The sequence below is a fragment of the Malania oleifera genome, chromosome 7, assembly GCF_029873635.1.
Source record: "Malania oleifera isolate guangnan ecotype guangnan chromosome 7, ASM2987363v1, whole genome shotgun sequence".
NCBI classification, from domain to species: Eukaryota; Viridiplantae; Streptophyta; class Magnoliopsida; order Santalales; family Ximeniaceae; genus Malania; species Malania oleifera.
The window spans coordinates 6,436,050-6,458,005 of NC_080423.1; the positions used below are offsets into that span (position 1 = coordinate 6,436,050).

Sequence of the window (21,956 nt, forward strand, 5' to 3'; positions counted from 1 at the left end):
GGAATGCCCTAGCTGCATCTCTGTTTCATGGCAGCTAGCATATATGTATGCGTATATAGTTACCAGCCGTTCAGCAGGGATGAGATTTTAACAGCAAAATCTACCAAAACGGTTGAAACAAGTCATACAACACACAAGCCCAATCATACAATTATGATATTGCCAATCATGATGCTATGATAGGCATGTACTGCTTCATGCATGTGGATTTGATGGTTCCGCTCCAAACCCAATTGGCTACTTAGAAAGTACAGAGATGATGTTTTCTAATAGGAGAATATCGACTCTATACTTCTATATACGTTCGGTATTTTAAATTTTACTAGGGTGTCTTAAGTTTTGTGAGACGTTTGGTATGTAATAATTGGAAATAGAATTAAATTCATCTGATTTGGTCACACATTCTATCAAATTTTTCATTTTATTTCATCACAAATAAAAAATATCATTAGAGTAAAGATTAAGAGTAAGGAAACTAGGATAAAAATGTACCCAGTTGAGTAGCTTAACGCTAAATAAATTTTCCTGAAGTAAAAAAGAAGTTACAGGGTCAAAAGACAGGAATTATATTTCTCTCTCTCTCTCTCTCTCTCTCTCTCTCTCTCTCTCTCTCTAAATCCTACAAACCCTATACATGCATCATACATGGGTCAGATGTACAATTTGTTGAGTTGATGTTAATTAGGCTAAATTCGATATAGAAATCATTAATGATTACTCCGGTTGAGCCAACCCAAAGGAAGTTATGACCACTCTCCATTTCCACTAGGCACAAACTAGACCATTACATTAATATAGAACATTAATTTGATTTAAATGCATAATACATATTTTCGATTTGATGATTAATTGCTCATATACTCTCCTTGCCCAAGTCATATGTGTTGACAAGATTGCTTGTATATCTTTCTTGCAATTTATATTAGCTTCTTTTATAGCACCATGTGATTTTTTTTTTTTTTGTGCATAACCTTCTCAAAATTGGGGGTTCACTGAATTGCACGAAAACTATAATGAGAAGCCTAGACGAACTATTGCCCAACTCAATATTATTTTCTTAACTTGTCCAGGACTTGCTTTTATATATATATATATATATTTTAATCACTATTCTTTGCTCATTGTTTTCTCATTTGTCATCTGAATAGAAAGTCAAGCAGGTTTATATATATATATATATATATTTTAATCACTATTCTTTGCTCATTGTTTTCTCATTTGTCATCTGAATAGAAAGTCAAGCAGGTTTATATATATATATATATATATATATATATATATATATATATATATGATAAAATTGGATGCTCTCGTATGTGATTCACGCCCACAAATTAATACAATCAACCAATAAGAAAACAAGACGCTAAAATGTGCCATTGTTTCTCTGAATGAATATTGGTCACCTAGCTATAATGCTGATCGAGTTCAAGTCATTTGGGAAGATTAATCATTATAAAAGCAGACCATTAGGTTGACACAACCAACATGTCAAGCAACTCCTCATTATAGCATATATAAGATTTCCCCCTTTACCCGTAACAAATCTATATATATATATAACACACCAATTCATCCATTGGGAGTGGCATTTGCTTTTATTCTTTTCATAATTTCCAGAAATTCAGAACACCAACATGGTCAAAACCAAATTCATACTTCAATACACAAATCAATAACCTCAAAGTTCAAGTACCAAGTAAACAGACCCTTAACTCTACAAGGCTGATATCCACACAAAGCACCTGCGGCATGCATTTGGAGCTTTCAGTAACCATTAATACCCAATTTATTCTCTACCAAATTAAATATATTGATCGAGCTTGAAGCATGCATGGGGCTTTCATTTGCAGCTGCCTGATTAAAGACCCAATGCGCGCACGCGTTGAGTTCCATTAATCCTTCTCCTTCTAAGCCTCTCTGCAATGATAAATGCCAACTCAAGAGACTGGGAAGCATTGAGCCTTGGGTCACAATGAGTGTGGTAGCGAGAGCTAAGATCATCGAAAGTGACCGCCCGAGACCCTCCAATGCACTCTGTCACATTCTGGCCTGTCATCTCAAGGTGAACGCCCCCAGGGTGGCTCCCTTCTTGCTCGTGGACATCAAAGAACGCTCGAACCTCAGCCTACACACCAACATATTAATATGACTAATTTAGTTGTTTATGTTTCTTGATCAATCAGACAACTGATTTAAAATATAGTAGTCAAATTCAGGATTATGAATGCTACTTGGCAGAGGAGACGCATAGTGAATGTTAAGTAGAGAAGTGCATACTTCAGAAAATAAAACAAGAAAATGTAATTATAACGCTTTTAATTTTATATATTTTATGTCAGAAAAAAAAAACTGGAGAATAATCAATTTCCAGAAGCTTACTTTCAAAATGTGAGAAACTGAAGGCTAAAAACTTTAGATTAAGCAATAGGTTTAGCAGGTGAGAGAAACTATACCAAGATTGCATCAAAAGCACGCGTTTTGAGTCCACAAGGGGCCTTTATGGTGTTCCCATGCATTGGGTCACAGACCCATGTAACAATTTGCCCAGCCCTGCGGACAGCCCTGATCAAATGGGGTAGCTTGACCCTCATGTTTTCAGCTCCCATTCTTGCAATCACGGTTATTCTGCCCGGTTTGTTATAAGGATTCAGGATTTCAATGAGGCTAACCAACTCATTTGGATCCATCTTATTGCTCACCTGCACATAACAAGGTCATCTTTAGCCATGACACAGAGCACAATGTCACATGAGCTTGCCGTCACTAGGCCTCAAAAGAGAAAAGCAGGATGTTTGTATATACAGAATAAAAATATAGAATCCAAAATTTCAGACATGAGATAATGGTCAATCAGTCAACTCAAGACCCAGAAGAGTCCATCCGTGAACAAACACTCACAACTGATATGAAGGAAACCTTAACAAAACTGTAGAGGATTACCTGTCAAAAGTTCACTTCTGCCATTCAAAACACCTAATTTTTCCAACAGAAATTCTAGGACAGCTGATCTATCAAATTAAGTTAGTGTATATGAACAAGACATCACATCTGAAGACCAATTTATGTGTGCAATAGAGACAAACATTGCTTGTATCAACAAGCAACCTATATATATATATATATATATATATATATATATTACGCCTATATAGATAGCTAACAGGCAGGCATTCTATTGTCATGGCTATGTAACTAGTCTGACACTGCAGCCTCATGAGCTTAGTTTGGTAACATTTCATGTCCCTCTGCTTTGTCAACTACCTTATTAATATTAAGTTATTAAATAAGAAATGCAATTATTGTGCCTAAATCTGAAAAGTTTAACTAGTATTGACCTTTTGAGGGAAAAAAGGGATCCATATCAAGGGATTAAAAAATAAGCAACTAAATTATAATTCTTGAATTAACAGAATAATATTATAATTTGATAAATTGCAACGCGTATTCTTAACTTATAGGAGAGTTGTACTTAAAACTACTTAAAAAGAAAGCATAGATTAAGACCTTACTTTGTCTTTGATTCAGGAGAAATTTTTAAGGGACCTTGATATTTCCACTAAAATTCCCACTCCCATAAATTATATTTGTCTTATGACGCAAGTTAAAAATTAGTGATACAACAAAATGAGCAAAAATAAGGCGACTCCTGCCATTAATAGATTTGGCAGATAGCAATATAATCAGTTAAACATATGATACTAAGGGGATTAGCAACTCCTCTTAGGAACTCCACATGGGCACCATCCCATCAATCGATTTAGCAGATAGCAATATAATCAGTTAAACATATAAGCCTATATTGCAGGTACCTTGATACCAAGGGGATTAGCAACTCCTCTTAGGAACTCCACATGGGCACCATCTAGTTGACGGGTACGCTCCCCAACCCATAGCATGTGAGCAGAGCAATCATAGTAATGGCCAGAGGTAGAATCCTGCCTCGTAAGAGCTTCCTCATATGGCAAAAGCAAGCATTCATGGGATGTCCAGAATTCAGTTGTTGTCATGATAGGATGGTCAACTGTGAGTCCAGCAGCAGCCATGAACCCTAAGGCCTCATCGACCCGGTGAGCCAGTTCCTGGTATCTGGTAAACCATCCCAACCACAAACTCATTAGACTTGGGGTTCAAAATCCTGAATTGAAGCTTCATTGTGTTTACTTCTTGATAGAAATTTTCCATCATGAGTTGAATACTCAAATTTGAGTCCAGGACTAAAATTTTTTTCTTCTTAAGAAACAGTTAATGAAGTAAAGTGAGTTTAAAATGTCTCTAGTAGTCCCAGAGAAGATCTTTTTGGGATTTAACAGAAAATCCAATAATGATAAAAACAAGAGTTGCAAATTCCTTTATCTTATTCTTCTCTATGCACTAGAGCTAATGAATGAAGCAACCCAATGATAAAAAGGCTTTCATTTTTTTACTCTTAATTGGTCTAGACTGAAAAAGCAATCACATAATTAAAGTTGATTAATCAACAAATAAAGCCCAACTCTTACAGGATGAACATTACATACCTGTCTCCCTGCTCACTGTGCTCTGCAAAATCAAGATTCCACTGGGTCACCCTCTGCATTGCGGCATACCCTCCAGTTGCGAAGGACCTAAGAAGGTTCAGAGTAGCCGCAGCTTGGCAGTAAGCCCTTGTCATTCTCTCCGGGTCAGGAATTCTGGACTTCTCATCAAAGGCGTCACCATTAATGTTGTCTCCTTTGTAACTAGGCAATTTTACTCCATTCTTCTCCTCATACGCTTCTGATCTTGGCTTTGCAAATTGACCCGCCATTCTCCCCACCTAAAGCAATTAGCTCTTCCCATAAATTTAAGGAAAAAATAAAAAAATGATAATTGGAACACCCCACCCAAATAACCATCCCCATAATATGCACTGATTGATGCATTTTTTTGCTAATAATTAGGATAATTTGAGATTGAAAGAGAGCGAATCACAATTCAGTATCCACTCAGATTAGCCGTATATCTGTTCAGCTATGTTATGTAGCCTTCTGGAACAATTTCCTCTATTTTCTCGGAAAACAAAAATAGTGTGAACCCCTATTCATCATTATCACATAATTACAAGCATATATATTATAGGCCAAAAAGTGTAAAACAAACAACCTCCAGAAGAGAAAATGATAATTAAAAAAAAAAGCCCAGAAAGTGGTCTGACCTTAATTACGGGCATTTGTCCTCCGAACATAAGAACAGCAGCCATCTGAAGAAGAACTCTGAAGGTGTCACGAATGTTATTGGCACTGAACTCCTTAAAGCTCTCGGCACAATCTCCCCCTTGAAGAAGGAACGCATTGCCCATCGCGGCCTCGGCTAATCGCTCCTCCAAATTCCTCGCCTCGCCGGCGAACACAATCGGCGGGAAGGACTCGAGCTTTCGGAGGACCGAATCGAGATCTTCCTGATTCGGGTACTCCGGCAGCTGCAAGACCTTCTTCGATTTCCAGCTATCGACGCTCCACTTTCCGGGAGCTGTCACCTGCTGCGCCGCCGATTTGAGAGGCTTATCGGCGACGGCGGGGGTCTTGGTGGGCTCGGCAGCGTGGACGGCGGAGATAGGTTGGACAGATCTAAAGTGGGTCTTGGCGGGTAAGAGAGAGGAAGACGCCTGGGGGATGTGGAGGACAGAATGGTTCTGGAGGAGAGACTTTGAAGATAGTGCAGAGCTGCTTGAGAGCGCCATTGCTGCTTTAAGTCTTTTCCGAGTTCTCACTCGCTTCTCACTGGATCTTAGAAGGCAATGATTTTAGAGAGAGGGGGGAGAGAGAGAGTGCGAGGGGCTCTGGAAGAGAAGGGGAGGAGCTAGGAGGGTTTAAATAGGGTTTAAGGAAGAGAACGGGCAGAAGAGAAGAGGGGGTGGGTAGAGCAACGTTCAAATGTTGATTTGGAAGGCGCCGAGGCGGGTAGTTAGGGGGAGCAGACTGGTAACTGGAAGAGGGGTATTTTGGTAAATGTAATGAGAAATGTCACGTCAGGCAATTTAGATACCTTTTTTATTAAAGAAAAAAAAAGGAAAACAAATTAGTAATGCTACCTACCGCGTCCAAATGCGTTATAATTTATTACCTACCAAAACTAGGCTTATTAATTAGGTGTGTACTTTTTCTTTTAAAAAATATTTATCTAAATATGCGAGTGAGTTTTTTTGTAGAATTAATAAAAATAAAAAATAAAAAGTACGAGTATATACCCCAAAAAATACGCAATTGTACTGATTTTTAAAAAGTTAGTTAAGGTTATGTGCTAGTGACTATTAGTGGACGAGATGGTTGATCGACAATTCTCCGGTCAACGCACAAAAAATGGAGTGCTAAATTTTTTTAAAAAAAAATTGAAAAAGGAAAATTGACTTTTGAAAAATTGATTTGCCCTCTGCATGCAGTAGCCCTTAGCTGATAATACGGAGACAGAACACAGAAAACAAACAAAAAAAAAGTTGAAAAAGGGGAAAACTGACTTCCCCAAAGTCGGTTTCCTCTGCAAAAGTCGCTGACGACACTAAAAAAGTAAAAAATAAAATAAAAATAAAAAAACAAAAAAGTTGAAAATTGACTTTTAGAAAGTTGGTTATCAATTACATGGCCTCACCTGAGCCACCCCTTCTTCACCCATGACCTCGTGCCATTTCCAACGGTCCCCCCCCCCCCCCCCCCGAAAAAAAAATGCATCCTCCCCCTCCCCCGACTATATATAGTGCAGCCATGCTTTGCATGACTTCCCATATGCTCATCTAAAACATTCTTTTGCACCCTCCCCACCACATTCATAAATTTTAGTTTTAACTGTTATTTTATATATCCATTATATTTAATATTTAGACATGGTGTTTAGTCCAACTGATTCTTCCATCTTGATATTAGGGACCCTGCATCCCTCCTACAGGGCATGGGAGAAGGATCATTATGACGCCCTTAAAAGGCACCAATGTGTGCGCACAGTAAAAATACAGTGGTATGCTCATCCTAGAAGGCCTAGACCACCACTTAATTAGCGCATTGTTGGAGTATTGGAGGCCTGAAATACACACATTTCATTTTCCTGCAACAAGACGACAATAACTTTGTAGGATGTTGCCATCATTACAGGATTATCTATCGATGATGACACTGTTATGAGCACGACAGAGCAGGACTAGGCCATGTTGTGTGATATACTACTTGGATGCAAACCCCCCCCCCCCCTCCACCAGCCGGAGTGGACGAATTGGCTCGTATCTGTCTTTGTCATGGATGGACGACACTATACCCAATCTTGCTTGTAGACACTCCAATTTTAACCAGGTCACCCCGAGGAAATACGACACAATAAAGTTTAACTTTGAGTCCTACATGATCCTGAGTTTTAAAATTAAGACCCTTAATCTCCATTGATGGAGTCCTTTTTTATTTCAGTTAGATGAATACTTTAGAATTTTCAAAAATGGTTTGAAGGAGTCTTGTAAATTTTCAATTTGAGTCTTGTCTTAGTCTATTAAGTTTTAAAATAGGTTATCAATTTTCTTTAACTTAGGACCTTTTTAGTCTTTATTATTTAGTTGAGTCCTCGTAACTTCAAAACCCATTTCCTTTATTAAACTAGGTTGTTAGTCCACATTTCACACCTCTAATTACGAGTTGAATTTCAAAAAGGGAGGGTCTTGTGTTTGCGAGTCCATTTTGATTGTAGTTCTTTTTAATTATGAGAAGTGAGTCTTGTAAATGGAGTCCTGTTGAACTTAAGTTCTAGAATTCATTTCTTTTAATTTGACAAATAAGAAAACTTGTTCGAGTCTAGCAATCATCAAAATTTTTTTCAATCGAGTTTTTGTTTTTGGGTCTTTTAATTTTAAAGCTGGGGATCTGTTTGGGTGTCAAAATATTGACAATCGGGGGTCAAATTGGTCAAATCCAAAGTCAAAATTGAAAAGCATACATCACAGGTTTTATTAAAGGGGAGAGGCACATTTGCACACGTGAAGCACAAATACATGAGAGAAAGCACAGGGCAATGAAAAGGCAAAGTTACAAGGGAAACTAGAAGTTATAGAGAAATAAAGTGATACTAGAGGCTTGTACAAACATAGGTTTTAGTGGAAGCAACCCGGGGGTACATGCATGCAAAAATTACAATAAATGAAATTAATAAAATACAATAAGACAAATGCTATGCCCTCCAGTCCAGAGCTGCCACCTGGATCACCAAGCTCACTTGTGCACAAGAAGCATCAAAGGCGGTTAAATGAAATTCAAAAAAATAAATAAGAAATAAAATGCAGAGAATTTCACATGTACATTCGGTTAAAGGGAATTATTCCCTGCCAGGTGGAGGGGAATTCTATTAAAGGGGAAATTCTGGCCCCAAATTGAGCCTTGAGACTCCTTATAAGCACATCAACACTCTGTCAAAATTGAGAGCAAAGAGAAATCAGGAAGGGAGGAGAGATAGAAATTCCTTGAGAGAAGAGTGAGCTAGAAGAAGGAGGTTCTATAGAAATTGAGGAAGTCTCAGAAGGCAGAGAAGTTCTGCCAAATTACAGAGAGGAGGAGGAAAAGAAGGCCATAGGAAGAACTCAGAATTGTACAGGACAGACCACCCCAGAAGCCCAGATCAAACACCTAGATAGGAAAAACTCGGAAGCTGGTAAAGCAGACCGGAGGAGAAAGAGTTTAGAGGTATAATCACTCACTCCCTCCCTATTTCCTGCAATTCAACTACTATTGTGCATGCTAAATTCATGTTTAAGCTTAGGATTCTCATGTGAACCCAAGCTTGGGAATGAACGAGTGTCATACTTGGGTCTCCAGACCTAACTAAAATTGGTTCGAATTGCTCATAAATCGAATCCCTGTCTTAGACCCGAGCCCATTTCCCCTAATCTAAACTCAAGTTTTGAGTCCCTAACACGTTTAATGTTTTAGACTTGAACCCATCTCCCTTAACCCAAACTTAAATTCGGGCTTAAACATTTCGAACCCAGGGCAAACCACCAGGCTAAATCCTTATACTCACACCTGAAACCATCCCATTTTAAAACTAAAACCACACCTATATTGAGAAATAATCCAACCCATTTTAAAACTGAAACCAAGCCCATTTTGAAAAATAACCCTTGCCCATTTTTTAAAATTTTAACCCGTAGCCCATTTCTAGCTTTTAACCCAAAGCCCATTTCAAAATTGAAACAAGGCCCATTTTGAAAAATTTAATCCAAGCCTGTTTTGGAAAACTTAAACCCAAGCCCAGAAACCAATTTCAAACTAACCCAAGGCCCATTTGTTAGCTTTGGTGTATTCCCAAGAGGGGGAGGTGAATTGGAATTTTAAAACTTATTCCTAAGTTTAGCTAATCTAACGACAGTATATTCGCAACCTAAGATCTGTCTATACAGTTCCAAATGCGCAGATAAATATAACGTTCATAAATTAAATGATGCGCGACATTCACAGTATAACATACATGTGTGATAAATAAATTATGAAAAAATAAAATACACGCACGATATGTTATCGAACTTCGGCCAACTGTGCTTACGTCGCCGCCTCTAACTTGCAAGTTCGAGGATTCCACTAATGCTCACTTAACGGATGGAGCGGAACCAGTTACAACTAGGTCAATTCAAGGGGCTGACCTCAACCAACACGCCTTACTAGGATGGTGCACCTAACTTTCCTAACCGGGTCTAAGCCAGTCCAGGAATATTCAACAAGGCTGGTCTCCCTCTTCAGGCACGTTCCTGAAATACAACAAATGTGTAATACAGTTTTTACGTACATGGAAATATGCTTTTTACACTAAGCAGATTATGTACCACAATATGTGCAAGTAATAATCAATCCACACCAAACATGTAAGAACTGTAAGTTCAGTGGTGTATATGTGCAATCTACACTCAATATAATGATTATACTCAGTTAAGCACAAGAGTGTTCAAGCAAGCTAATCTTTGAAAGTAAAGTATATGAAATTTTAATATCATATTAGTGTTTCAAAGATGCTAGGAATATTATTCAAACGAACTCAAAAATATTTTTCTCAAATTGTATCAAGCACAAGAGTTTGTTTAAAAACAAGCTTTGTAAAATATTTTGCACATAAAAATAATTACTTAAGGAATCTTACAATGACAATGCAAAGATCCTCAAGTTAAAGGGTTTTCCTAACACAAGATTTATCAAGTTAAATCCGTGGGAAGATCCTTAGCCAAACTCTCAACAAAAAATCAAACAATATAAATATCAATGAGAGTATAGGGCTATTTAGGATAAGGCACTAATAATCTAAATACTCTCTCTAGGCTTGGATGATCAAAGAAAATGAAGTAGAAGAGTATTTTGGATAGTATTTGGCAAAATAAGCTTTTTAAATTTGAGAGGATATTTTGTTAATAATCTTGCTAATCTCTACGTAGTTTTTGCAAATGAACCCCCATATATAGAAGTTGGGCAAATTATGGCCGTTTAGGATACATATGGAATTATTATAAATGTTTTGATACATTTTAATACAATTAACCTCGTTTAAATATTTTAACCACGGTAAAAATATTGGAGCAACCTGAGAGCACCGGTCGACCGAAGGTAGGTTCGGTTGACCGAGCCATGCAAAGTTCAGTCGATCAGGCAAGAAATGAACTAAAAGTTTGGTCGACCGGTCAACCAGGTTCTAGAGACGATTTTTCTTTTTTAGTGCAGTTTGGTTGACCGAGAGCTTTTGAATTGAGTAGTTTGGTCGACCGAAGTGTTGAGTTCTCACACTTGGGAACTTGGTCGATCAGGGCATTGGCTTATGTTTTGGGCTCGGTCGACCGTATGGTCAAACGGTTGGCTTTGAGGGAGTTCGGTCAACCGGGTGAGAATGAACTGGCATGTCATGATCGACCAAGCAGTGGTCAAATAGTTGACCCGGTCCCAATTCGGTCAACCGACAAATATATGCTTGAGAGGTTCGGTCGACCGAATATGCATATTTAGTGCATTTCGGTCCTATTCCCTATGTATATTAACCTTATTCATATAATGATTAATATTTAAGACTATAGGGCATATTTTTATAAATTATTGGGAGTCCTAATGTCAGTCTAGGTCTTCTTTAGGACATTGAAAAAATCCGGCATCGGTCGACCGAAGGATGATCCCTAAGGTCTTTCTAAGGTCATGATTTTGTGTAGGGACCTAGAGTCGCTCTAAGGTATTTAAGATTTATAGTTCCTACTTGCATAATATGCATTAAATATTACAGATCTTTCCTACTTAAATATTACAGACCCGAATTAAATAATAATAAAATACAATAAAAATGATCTTCAGGGTCTTCAAGCTTCAAGCTTTCACGTGCCATCAATGTATCTACTAATATAAACCTGCATATGAACTAGATAGTCATTAAATACTTAAGTATTTGTCATTATCAAAACCGGGATATGACCCATAGGGTCAACACCATTGTTTTCAAAACTTCAACCGAAGCCCAAATAAATTTCAATTCACCCCTCAACCCACGCACATGTTTGGTCACATGTGTCAAACTCACTTGGAGTACCCCTCGAGCTCACAAAACACCTACGGGTTGACTCGCACGAGTCAACCTGAAACCCACTCCTTGGTTGAAGACTATTCAACTTGTCTTCATCCCTGACCCTGAAACCCTAATTCTAATAGTACTCGAAACTCAACAGAAACCCTAAAGCTAAACCAGGAAACCCTAAATAAACTAGCCTAACAAATCAGAACCCTCAAATACTAAGGTTTGAACTAGCAACACGCAATGTTCAGATCATCAGTGCAGACTTACCAACAACATACACACATCAAATTTTGAATCAAAGACTAACAAGAATAAAACAGAAAGGGAGAGAAGACTTATCCTTGTGGAGCTGTTTTAGAACCCTCCCTTTGAATTTTCAGTTGTCTTTTTCTTATGAAACACCCCTTGAGTGCTCACAGTATGACCTCCATTTAAGAGTCCTAGAGGCTGACCCCCTGAGAGGTAGGGGTTCGTGATAGGTTTGGTAGAAAGAGCTTCTGAAAGATCTACATAGGAGAGAAGGAGTTTCAGTTTGGCCTTGTGAAAAGAGGTGGAAGAAGACTTAGAACTTCATATGATTTCCGAGAGCTTGTGAACCAGAGATTAAGGTTTAGGGTTTTTGGAGTTTTAGAAGGGAGTTTGCACGAAAAGCTGAGAAAGAAGGAATTAAGTGAAGAACCTAAATGAGAGATCGAGAAAAAAGAGACTGAGGGGGCTTAGCTTGCAGAAACCCCAAGGTTTCTGGAGGTTCCATTACAGATCTAATTTGAGGGAGAATGAAGAAACCCAAGGGTTTCGTATGTGAAAAAGAACAGGGAGGAGGCAATCGGCGAAGGAGAGAGAGAGAGGGAGAGATTGCAAAAAGATGGGGAGAATGAAAATGACAAAACAAAAAAATTTCAGTTTAAATATGCTCCACCAAGGGGCCACAGGATTCAGGCACGTGGCACTTTACCGTCCAACCGATCGGGAAGCCGCATGGCTCTCTTAGAGCCGTTCGATTCGTACTTGTCGTTCACATTCCAAATGAAGTCATGTCAGCCATCCGCGTAGATCAACTCTCCGCCGTCGGATCAATTTTCCACAACAATGGCTGCGATTAAGCCGCGTTAGGAGTCCCCTCGATATTCGTTCCCATTCACGCGTCCACCAACACCTCGCACCCTTGGCTCCCTCACATTTAATGTAAAAAATAGCCTCGTCTCCCATCGTTAGATCCTCGCTCGCATCAACGGTCCATATTCATCTACCTCATCAGTCTGTGCGGGCCTCATCTCCATCGTTGGATCTGGCATCCCAACGACGTCTAGGATCGCTCCCTGTCATAGTCCATCATGCACGCCTGCTTCCCCCGTCCGCTCATTGCCATGTGGCAGACTTGTCCCCCATGCACCCAGTCTCAAGTGACTCTCTACTAGCTATTGGATTCCCATTGCTCAATGGACGTGCAAGATCGAGCCACGTCGCCCATCCAGCCCGTTTACTCTCAGCTACTCGGAGGATGCCGCGTGGCGCTTGGTCCTGACCCAGACCTTAAACTGGTCTCCTTCGTACCAGTCAAAGTTTGATCGGTCTTACCCCAATTGAACCGGTTTTTATTAGTTTTTCTCTTTCTTTTATTTTTAATACTTAAATAATTCATTTCAAATTCACAAAAATTTAATAAAAATTGTAGAAAAATAAAAAAAATTAGGGGCAAACTTCAGAAAAATGAGAATACTTTTGATGTGTTTTCTTGCTTATTTTCATATTATGAGCTTGATTTAAAATTCAAAAAATGTTAAAAAATCATAAAAAACAAGAAAATACCAAAAACTCACAAAAAATATTTTTGTAACCCAAAAATCGTTTTGCACTTGAAGAAGCTCAGCAGAAAATTTACAAAAATTCTCAAGAATAGATTTGAAGTTAAAAATTTGTTTTTGCACTTGAAAAATTTAGGAAAATTCACCAAAATATTTTTGAGGCTAAAAACACAAAAATTCAGAAAACTCATGAGAAAAATCTAAAAATATTTTTAGACTTGATTTTCATGATTTTGCTTTAATTGTCTTTTTGTTATTTCAAAATTCAAGAAAATTATAAAAAAATTCAAAAAAATGGAATAAAAATCAAGAAAAATATTTTCGAGGTTAAAGATAATTTTTGACACTCATTTGAAGTATCAAACCTCTCAAAATATTATTTTTCATATTTAAAAAGTTCTATAAAAATTTCAAAAATACCGAGAGTGTATTTCTCAAACTATTTTCTTGATTCTCTGATCCTGATGATTTCAAAGGGAGGCATGAGCTTTTTGGAGCACGATATGCCCTGTCTTTGAGGGAGTACCTATATAGTATTTTATTTTGTGCTTTTTCTTTAATTGTTGAAAGGGAGTAATTTTCAAAGGCTTATTAAATTTATTTTGGGATAATTCTCGATTAATTGGGTACCGTTTGTAAGAGCAGACGTGTAGGGGGTGCTCATACCTTCCCCTCGCGTAACCGAACTCCCGATCCCGGCTCTGGCAGCTCACACCAATTTTACCCTTAATTAGGCAGTAATCAAGTGTTCTAACCACACTCCAAAAGGTTAGTGGCGATTCCATTATACCATTGTTTTCCAAGAAAATCATTTTTAAAATCTGCCTTTTACACCTTTTTCAATTCGCCTCGCTCCACGCAAGGAACATCCCAACATTGCTGATGAAATTTCGGAAGAGGACATATTGCAGTACGCTCGAGCGTACATACTACGTCTCAAGTGCGGCTTGTTGTTCGTGAACAAATCACAATACTATACATCGTTGATTCTTACATATACCGAGCGATGTGGAGAGGGCGTCAGATTGGTCGTGTGGGGTGCAATCAGTTGGAGGTTCACTATTCCTCCTTCAGGTTTGGGCATAGGAGTGCATGCCCTTTCTTGCTCCAATTAGAGTTAACCTTCCACATCTTCCTACTGATGTCGGCGATGACCCATTCCCACTTTCAGTCAGGTTAGTATTTGTTTTAGTTTTAATAAATTTAAAATATTTAATTGTAACATTATATGAATATAAAATATTACAGATGGCGAGTTTCATTTCATGCCTCGCACATCCCTCAGCATACTCTGCAGTCATATCAATATGATATTGATATGATGCGTGAGAACTAGGTAATACAATTTTATTTTCATTGGAATTGTAAAATGTGGTTGTGTAATGTTTAGTATTCTTAGTATTTTTCTTACATAAATTGTTTGTTACTAGTTTATATGAATGTCATACACAGTGGATGTGTACGTTAATCTGTCGCCTCTATGCCTTACTGGAGTACAAGTTTGGCTTATTCGCACTCCCCTGGTCTACTTTCATATCATGTAAAGGAACTTGTCAGACCGTGTACTGTAGTAGTTTGGGCTAAGGTAGCCGATCCCTCATCCATCTCAGACAGGTTACGACCCTGACAGTTATTATCAAGATCTGCACGAATGTGACAAGCATAGGAATTATCAAACTGATTGGCGCACTAAGTACGAGCATACCCTCTAGAGGTGGCAACGACGATTGGACCATGCTGCCTAGATACTGAGGGAGCTTCCACTCCATAGGCATACACCTCTACGGGTGGAAGATGGATATAATAACTAGTACCACTCCATCACTATTCGCTGCGTAAGCAGAACTGCCAATATGCATATGACAGTGGTGAGTGAATAAATTATTCAACGGATGTAGTGAACAAATATAGGTATTTTCAATAACTTATAAATAGTTTCACAACATTCTGTTGTAGGAGCATCTGATGGGGACCATCCAGTTATTTGACTGCCTCCTGACATGTCTGGCTAGATCGATTGTGGAGGCCTATATGTAGTTTTATGGCTGATGAAGCTCGTCAATCAATTCATAGGTCTCCCTTTGTTGATGTGGATGGTGCCAAATCGGATGATGACGCTGCAACTGCTGAGCAGATATCACATAGGAGACATTGTGCTAGACCTCACTAGAGCCGTAAGGGGGTCGTGCTCGAGTTGAGGGGGGAGCACCTACCCAACCATCCCAGTGGACTCAAGGTGATTGGGGAGCATCGACACCGCAGTTCACACCTGCACAGACCTCCACCTGGCACATTGGGGCTTCTTCTTCCCATATGCCATATGGGGCTTCTTCTTCCCAGATGGCATATGGGGCGTATCAAGATCAGTTCGGGGTGTCCAGTAGTACACCATATGTGCCTGAGGCACCGCAGTCTATTCCATCCTACCCACCCCGAATCTACCAGGAATAGTAGAAATACTAGTAATTCCTGAGTTCATCATCGATCCCATTCAATTTGTTCGGTGATTAGGGCTCGTATGATGTTGGATTGCAGTAACAGATCCCACAAATAGCAGAAGTTAATGACGGTGCAGAGGGTACAGATGGACACGGGAGACGACAACGTCAACAACCGTAAAAACAACTTCAACAGCCGCAAAGACAAAAGAGACCGCAACCATGTGGGATTTAGTGATACATATACACATTGTAATAGTTTTTATGTGAACATATATACACATAGGGTTAAAGATACAAATATACAGATATATATATATATATGTGTGTGTGTGTGTGTGTGTGTGTGCGCATTCACGCTTTATTCTTTTTTACTTGTATTAGGAATGAAATAATAATAATCTATAATAATTTTTTTCCACAACTTTATTTCTTTTATTATGGGATTTTCCATTGTCATGAAATATATGAATTTGAAAGACAAGCACTGAACAGCATTTGGATTGATGAAGAGTTGTATTGTTCTGTGCTTGTCTTGCAAATTTCTATATTTCATGATAGTGAAAAATCCCCAACTAATAGAAGAAATAAATCCATAGAAAAAAGTTATTATAGATTATTAGTGTTTCATTCCTAATACAAGTAAAATGTACAAAATAAAGTCAATGTTGACCTACTCACTAACAATTCTAATACGCGCAAAAAACATCTATCTAAACCTACAATAAAACCTTCAAAAGATTGTGGAGGATAAGTTATTCATACCTATGGTTTGCATAAGTTATCCACGTCACTCCCCAAACTGAGGGACACACTTTCATAAGATCTTGTCGAGTGTTTACTCTTGCAAATAAAAATGTTGCAATAATAAGTTCCTGAGAGTCCAAGTAAAAGTCTGCCTTTGCAACCCTCCTATATATGCATGTGGAGGAATTTGTTGTTTCCATGCATGGCTACATAGGATTAAACACACACGTGTGTGTGTAAACACTTATGATCATATGCATGCACTCAGACATATATTAATGAACATATGCAAACAAATATAATATGCATGCACCATATGATTTATTCCCCCTGCATTGTACCTATATATATGTGAACTACCATGACCCATACTCTCACTTTTATGCATGCATACTTGAAATAATCTAAATTTAATAGCCATGTATGTGTAACATGAATGCATACATGCATTCACATATGTTCACACACTTCACATATGCATATAATTTAATAGTCATTTATTTATGCAAAGCCATACATGTGCATGTTTATAGGTACACATTATATAATGCAACATACACAAACGCACATGGACATATGCACACATGCAAGACACACCTCTACATCACTCATCTAGACACTCTTCTACATGCATGCATTCCCAAGCCTACACTCCCATGCATGGATGCCATACCCTATTACTCATTTGTACATGCCCATATTTAAACACTCAAAGCCCCAATAACACCATTCTAGACCCACTATAACCATTGACACTAATCCCATTCTCTGTTATTTTGTAAGTTCAACCACAAACCCATCTTTTACATCTCTGATATTAATATAATCCCAAACAGACACCATCGTCCCAAACTAACAACATACTCCCAAACTATGCTTGCAATTAACTTCGCTACCTTTTGAAAGTATTTTAATTTTAATTTTTTTTGTGTTTTTGAATAATAAAATGAAATGAAAATGTAATTAAATTTGCATGGTTCTTCGTGATGATTTATTAATAACAACATCAATGTATTAGATTATAGTGAAATGGGATAAATGCTAAGTGATTTAGTTTATTTTATTTGGTTTCATTTTTGCACATTACTTCAAAAGGGTTTTTTTTTTTTTTTTTTGTCAACATTTGGCTCATTTACTTTAAGTGTTTCTATTTTCTTTTTTTTCCATGTCATAGTTGGCTTACCATGCAATATTTTGGCCTCAATGATAATATATATATATATATATATATATAATATTGCATATATATATATATATATGTATATATATATATATATGTGTGTGTGTGTATGTATGTGTGGTACATGAGTTGGAAATTACTTTTTTTTTTAGACTTATGAATGTATGAGACAAAGTTTGGACTTGGAGTTCTTCTCTTATGTAATTTTTTTTTTGAAAGTAGTGTTGTAAGAAAATTATGAACTATTTTAGGTTTTGAATATGATTAGTCACAATTATGTTTGATGAATCATATGCTTATATATATTTATTTATTTTAAGAAGAAGATGACAAATATATTGGTAGCAACTATTCCAGGTGTAAACGTTATGTCTGTGGTGGCAAAAAGTCATATAATAGTAGCAAGACAGGTGGTTGAGAGCAACCTTTAGTATTTGTTGGCCCTAGAGTCGAGTTTAGAGGGAGAGTGAATAGACTCTTTTGCGTATTTTTTCTATTCTCTACAAATAAAAATCTTGGAAAGATGCAAGCAATTATATCACAATATAAACAAAGTAAATCATGCACAAGACATAAATTAAAAAGGAGGGAAGAAAAGCTTAACATTGATATATTCGACCCCTTGCCTACGTCCACGCCTTGAGTCACACCTGAGGTTTCTGAAAGGACTTGTGGAATAGCCCTAAGATTTTATGTAGTGCATACGGATAACGAAAAAAATATAATCATATCATGCAATCCCTAACTACATGATTAGGATTATACCTGCGAGATCTGTCTGATTTGATTCTGAATCTTCAAGTACGAAAACGAGCTCTTGAAGATGACTAAGAATCTTCTACTGTATTCCTTGAACACTCCTTGCTCCTGAGAGAGTGGTCTCATAAGCAGCTGCTTGGGTTTTCTTCTCTCATGAAAATGTTTGCCTCCGTGAGAGTTTTTTCGTCTCACCTAGCTGCTAAATGGAGCACGTGTATATAGGCTACAATAGGGACCTCTAGGCAAATATGACTAGGGCTTCCCACGTTATTAAGAAATCCTAATCCGACCCAAATTCATTCTTAATTACATTAATTATAATTCATACCACTAAAGAATTATAATTGCCCTCCCTGCCATATTCGAAATTAAATTTCGAGCTCCTATTATTAAATGCTTATTTATCTCCTCACGTAAAGATTATAGATACCTATCTATTAAATTAAATTACTGATAATTTAATTAATTGACATATTAATTATCTGAGACCTTCAACTTAACTTATTTGATGTGCCGGATTCAAAATCCACCTGCAGAGTTTGATACAATCAAAACTTATAAGCTTCCTCAAGGGGTATTATCAATCCCGATACCGAGACATAGATTCCATTAATAATTAATGTTCACCATACATATAACGTCATCACCAAACTCATTGAATTTATTGACCCATAAAGAATCTCACTCTTTTATGAATCAAAGTAATAAACACTATATGCACGTGTCCAATAATCATATTAGGATTAAGAGCATAAGCACTCATAATAAACATGAGGCATTAATTGTTTTATATAGTTAGTATAAAAACAATTACCCTAAGACGGTCCTATTCAATACACATAAAGTGTTCTAACACGAAGAGTTGGAACTGTACCATTCCCAATAGTCAAGACAGACTTATTAAAACCTTGTGCTACAGTCCTACCAATGATGTGTCCAATTTCATTTAAGACTGTGAATAATAAACTTATATTCTATAAGAACTGATGATCTAATCTTTTGTGTATAAGTCATACTCTACACACTAGATCACGTACTATATAGAATAAAAGACACACATGTACAATCATTAAATAAATAATGTCAGGTAAACATTGCTCACAAAGATTCTCATTAAAATGGAATAACTAAAGTTATTAATAAGTACTAAAACTGATTACATAAAACATGTCTTTTAGTATAAATCCCTAACAGTTTCCACAATCCACTAACACAACTCCTTCATCAGCGGAGAAACCTTAACACCACAGGAACAAATCCTTTTCGCTCACCAAGAGCCTTTCAGCAAGGTTCACCAAGAACCCTTTCAAATCGATTCACCAAGAACCCTCACACTTTGGTTCATCAAGAACCTTTGAACTAGGTTCACCAAGAACCTTAATACAACAAAAGGATATAGATGATTTACAAATAGATATGCTCCTTGAATGAGCTGATATTTGATACAATCAAAACCTCACACAAATCTCTCCAAGTAATTATTCACAACTAGATTAAAGAACAAGAGAGATTTTGAGCACAATAATGATGGACTTAGATGTGGTGTGCTCAGGAATAAAATGTGAATTACTAAATCACTGCATTAAACAAGTCTTTGGACTTATATTTATAGGCAAATTGGGCTACTAGCCGTTTTATGGCCATTGTGCTAATAAATTATTTGTTTACTTTGAAAACTAATCATTTATAGCCGTTGGTTGTAGAATCTTGATGCAAACCATCCACGGTTTTTCCCGAACCATCGACAGTTTCCTCAAGCAAAAATCTATTTAAATCTTTGCCTGAAATTGTCGATGCATCTAGCCAAAACCATTGACGGTTTGCCCTATTTCTTCAATATCTTGGTATTAAGGAGCATTAAAGAAGTTTTAAACCCAACTAGGACAAGGTCTTTAAAAGATTATAACACTGATATGATTTAAAACTTGTCCGATATAAAAATAAATTTGAGTAAAGGATATTTTAATAAAACTCTTTGTTTTGATTTTGAAAACTCATAAGTACTAAACTTATGACTCGGTAATATCCTATGTACTCTTAGGAAATATTTTAATAAAACTCTTTGTTTTGATTTTGAAAACTCATAAGTACTAAACTTATGACTTGGTGATATCCTATGTACTCTTAGGAACTAGTATGCACATGCACTTTGTCTAACTCTTACTCAATAAACATGCGTGAAATAAAATTGCAAAAGTTACAATAGTTTTTACCTCAAACACTCCCTTTTATACTATGACTTTGTTGGATGTGCTTGAGTTCTTCCGAGTGAGTGTCCACCTTGATCTTTCCTACTCGAATGTTCACTCAATCCGATCTTTGCATTTGGTCCAGTACTTTCACGTATTTGTCACTTGTACATGTACTAACTTGATCTGCAAAGATAGGTTAAACTTGGAACTACAATTAAGTTGATATCATCAAAATACATTAAACATGATTATATAATCACTAAGGCTAACATTATTGATTGTAATTGTTGCTAAAACACTAATAATCTTTAGTGACAATTGTAATTTCGGCTAAAGCATCCTACAATGGTTTCTGGCAATGACTTAAACTGATAGTAGAAGGTCTCCAACAAGTCTTGTAGGATCCTTTTGGTGATAAATATAATTGCCATAATTAATTGCCACTAATGTTTATTTTTCGCAACATTTATCATAACCTTTCCACCACACAATCTTAACTACGAGGCTTTTTTTGAACAAAAAATTTACAAAATTGTGTTATTTCAGGGTGTTATGAACACCCGTACTATTCTTAACTATTTTAGATTGCTTTAGATCAGTCAAGATCATAAAAATGAATAGAAATTCCTCAAAACAGTAAAAGAAATGGAGAGATAGGGAAAAACTAAGATTTGTCCAATGTTTTTGGTGAATTGACACTCACATTAAAAATAGTGTCAATAGATTATGAACCTCCTAATCAAACTATGATCCATAAATCTTCCAATTATGGGTTATGACATTTAGTGAAAGAGTTTTTATTTTCAATAAAATTGACATAACTTATATAATTCATATTTAATTTAAAAAATATATATATCTTATACATAGCGTGAGCCACGAGGTTGTCAATTTACTAGTATCTAATAATATCATATCTTCAATGTCTCCCAAACCTTTTAATTTCCAATGATATTATTATTATTATTATTATTATTATTATTCATGAATTCTTTGATCTTTTAAATGTTTACAACTCGGACAAGTATAAAAGTAGTTTTAATGACGCAATTATTATAAATTTATGTTTGTAGAAGTTTTGAATTTAATTTTATAGTGAATTTGAATATAATGTAATATAAAATTGTATAAATTTGTTTAAATATATTCAAATTTAAATCTAAAATCTAAAATTTATGGTTACAATCATCATTTAAAATTTTTTTTAAAAGTAAAACTTAAAATTTAGATATTATTATTTAAATAAAGCAAGAATTACGTGTCATCGTTTTAGTGGAAGACCACACAACGTGGCACGTAGAGTTGTAGCTGCCGA

General features: G+C 36.6%; 1 protein-coding gene across 1 annotated transcript; it reads right to left on the reverse strand.

Moving 5' to 3' along the window:
- Nucleotides 1-1,575: 1,575 nt before the first annotated feature.
- On the reverse strand, nucleotides 1,576-5,914 carry LOC131159585 (phospho-2-dehydro-3-deoxyheptonate aldolase 2, chloroplastic-like). Its single transcript, XM_058114609.1, has 5 exons — nucleotides 5,177-5,914; nucleotides 4,521-4,798; nucleotides 3,813-4,089; nucleotides 2,457-2,702; nucleotides 1,576-2,128 (listed from the first exon to the last, which is right to left on the reverse strand). Exons 1-5 carry the CDS (start codon nucleotides 5,699-5,701, stop codon nucleotides 1,862-1,864), a joined length of 1,593 nt encoding a protein of 530 aa, XP_057970592.1. The 5' UTR covers nucleotides 5,702-5,914; the 3' UTR covers nucleotides 1,576-1,861.
- Between the last annotated feature and the right edge of the window lie 16,042 nt (nucleotides 5,915-21,956).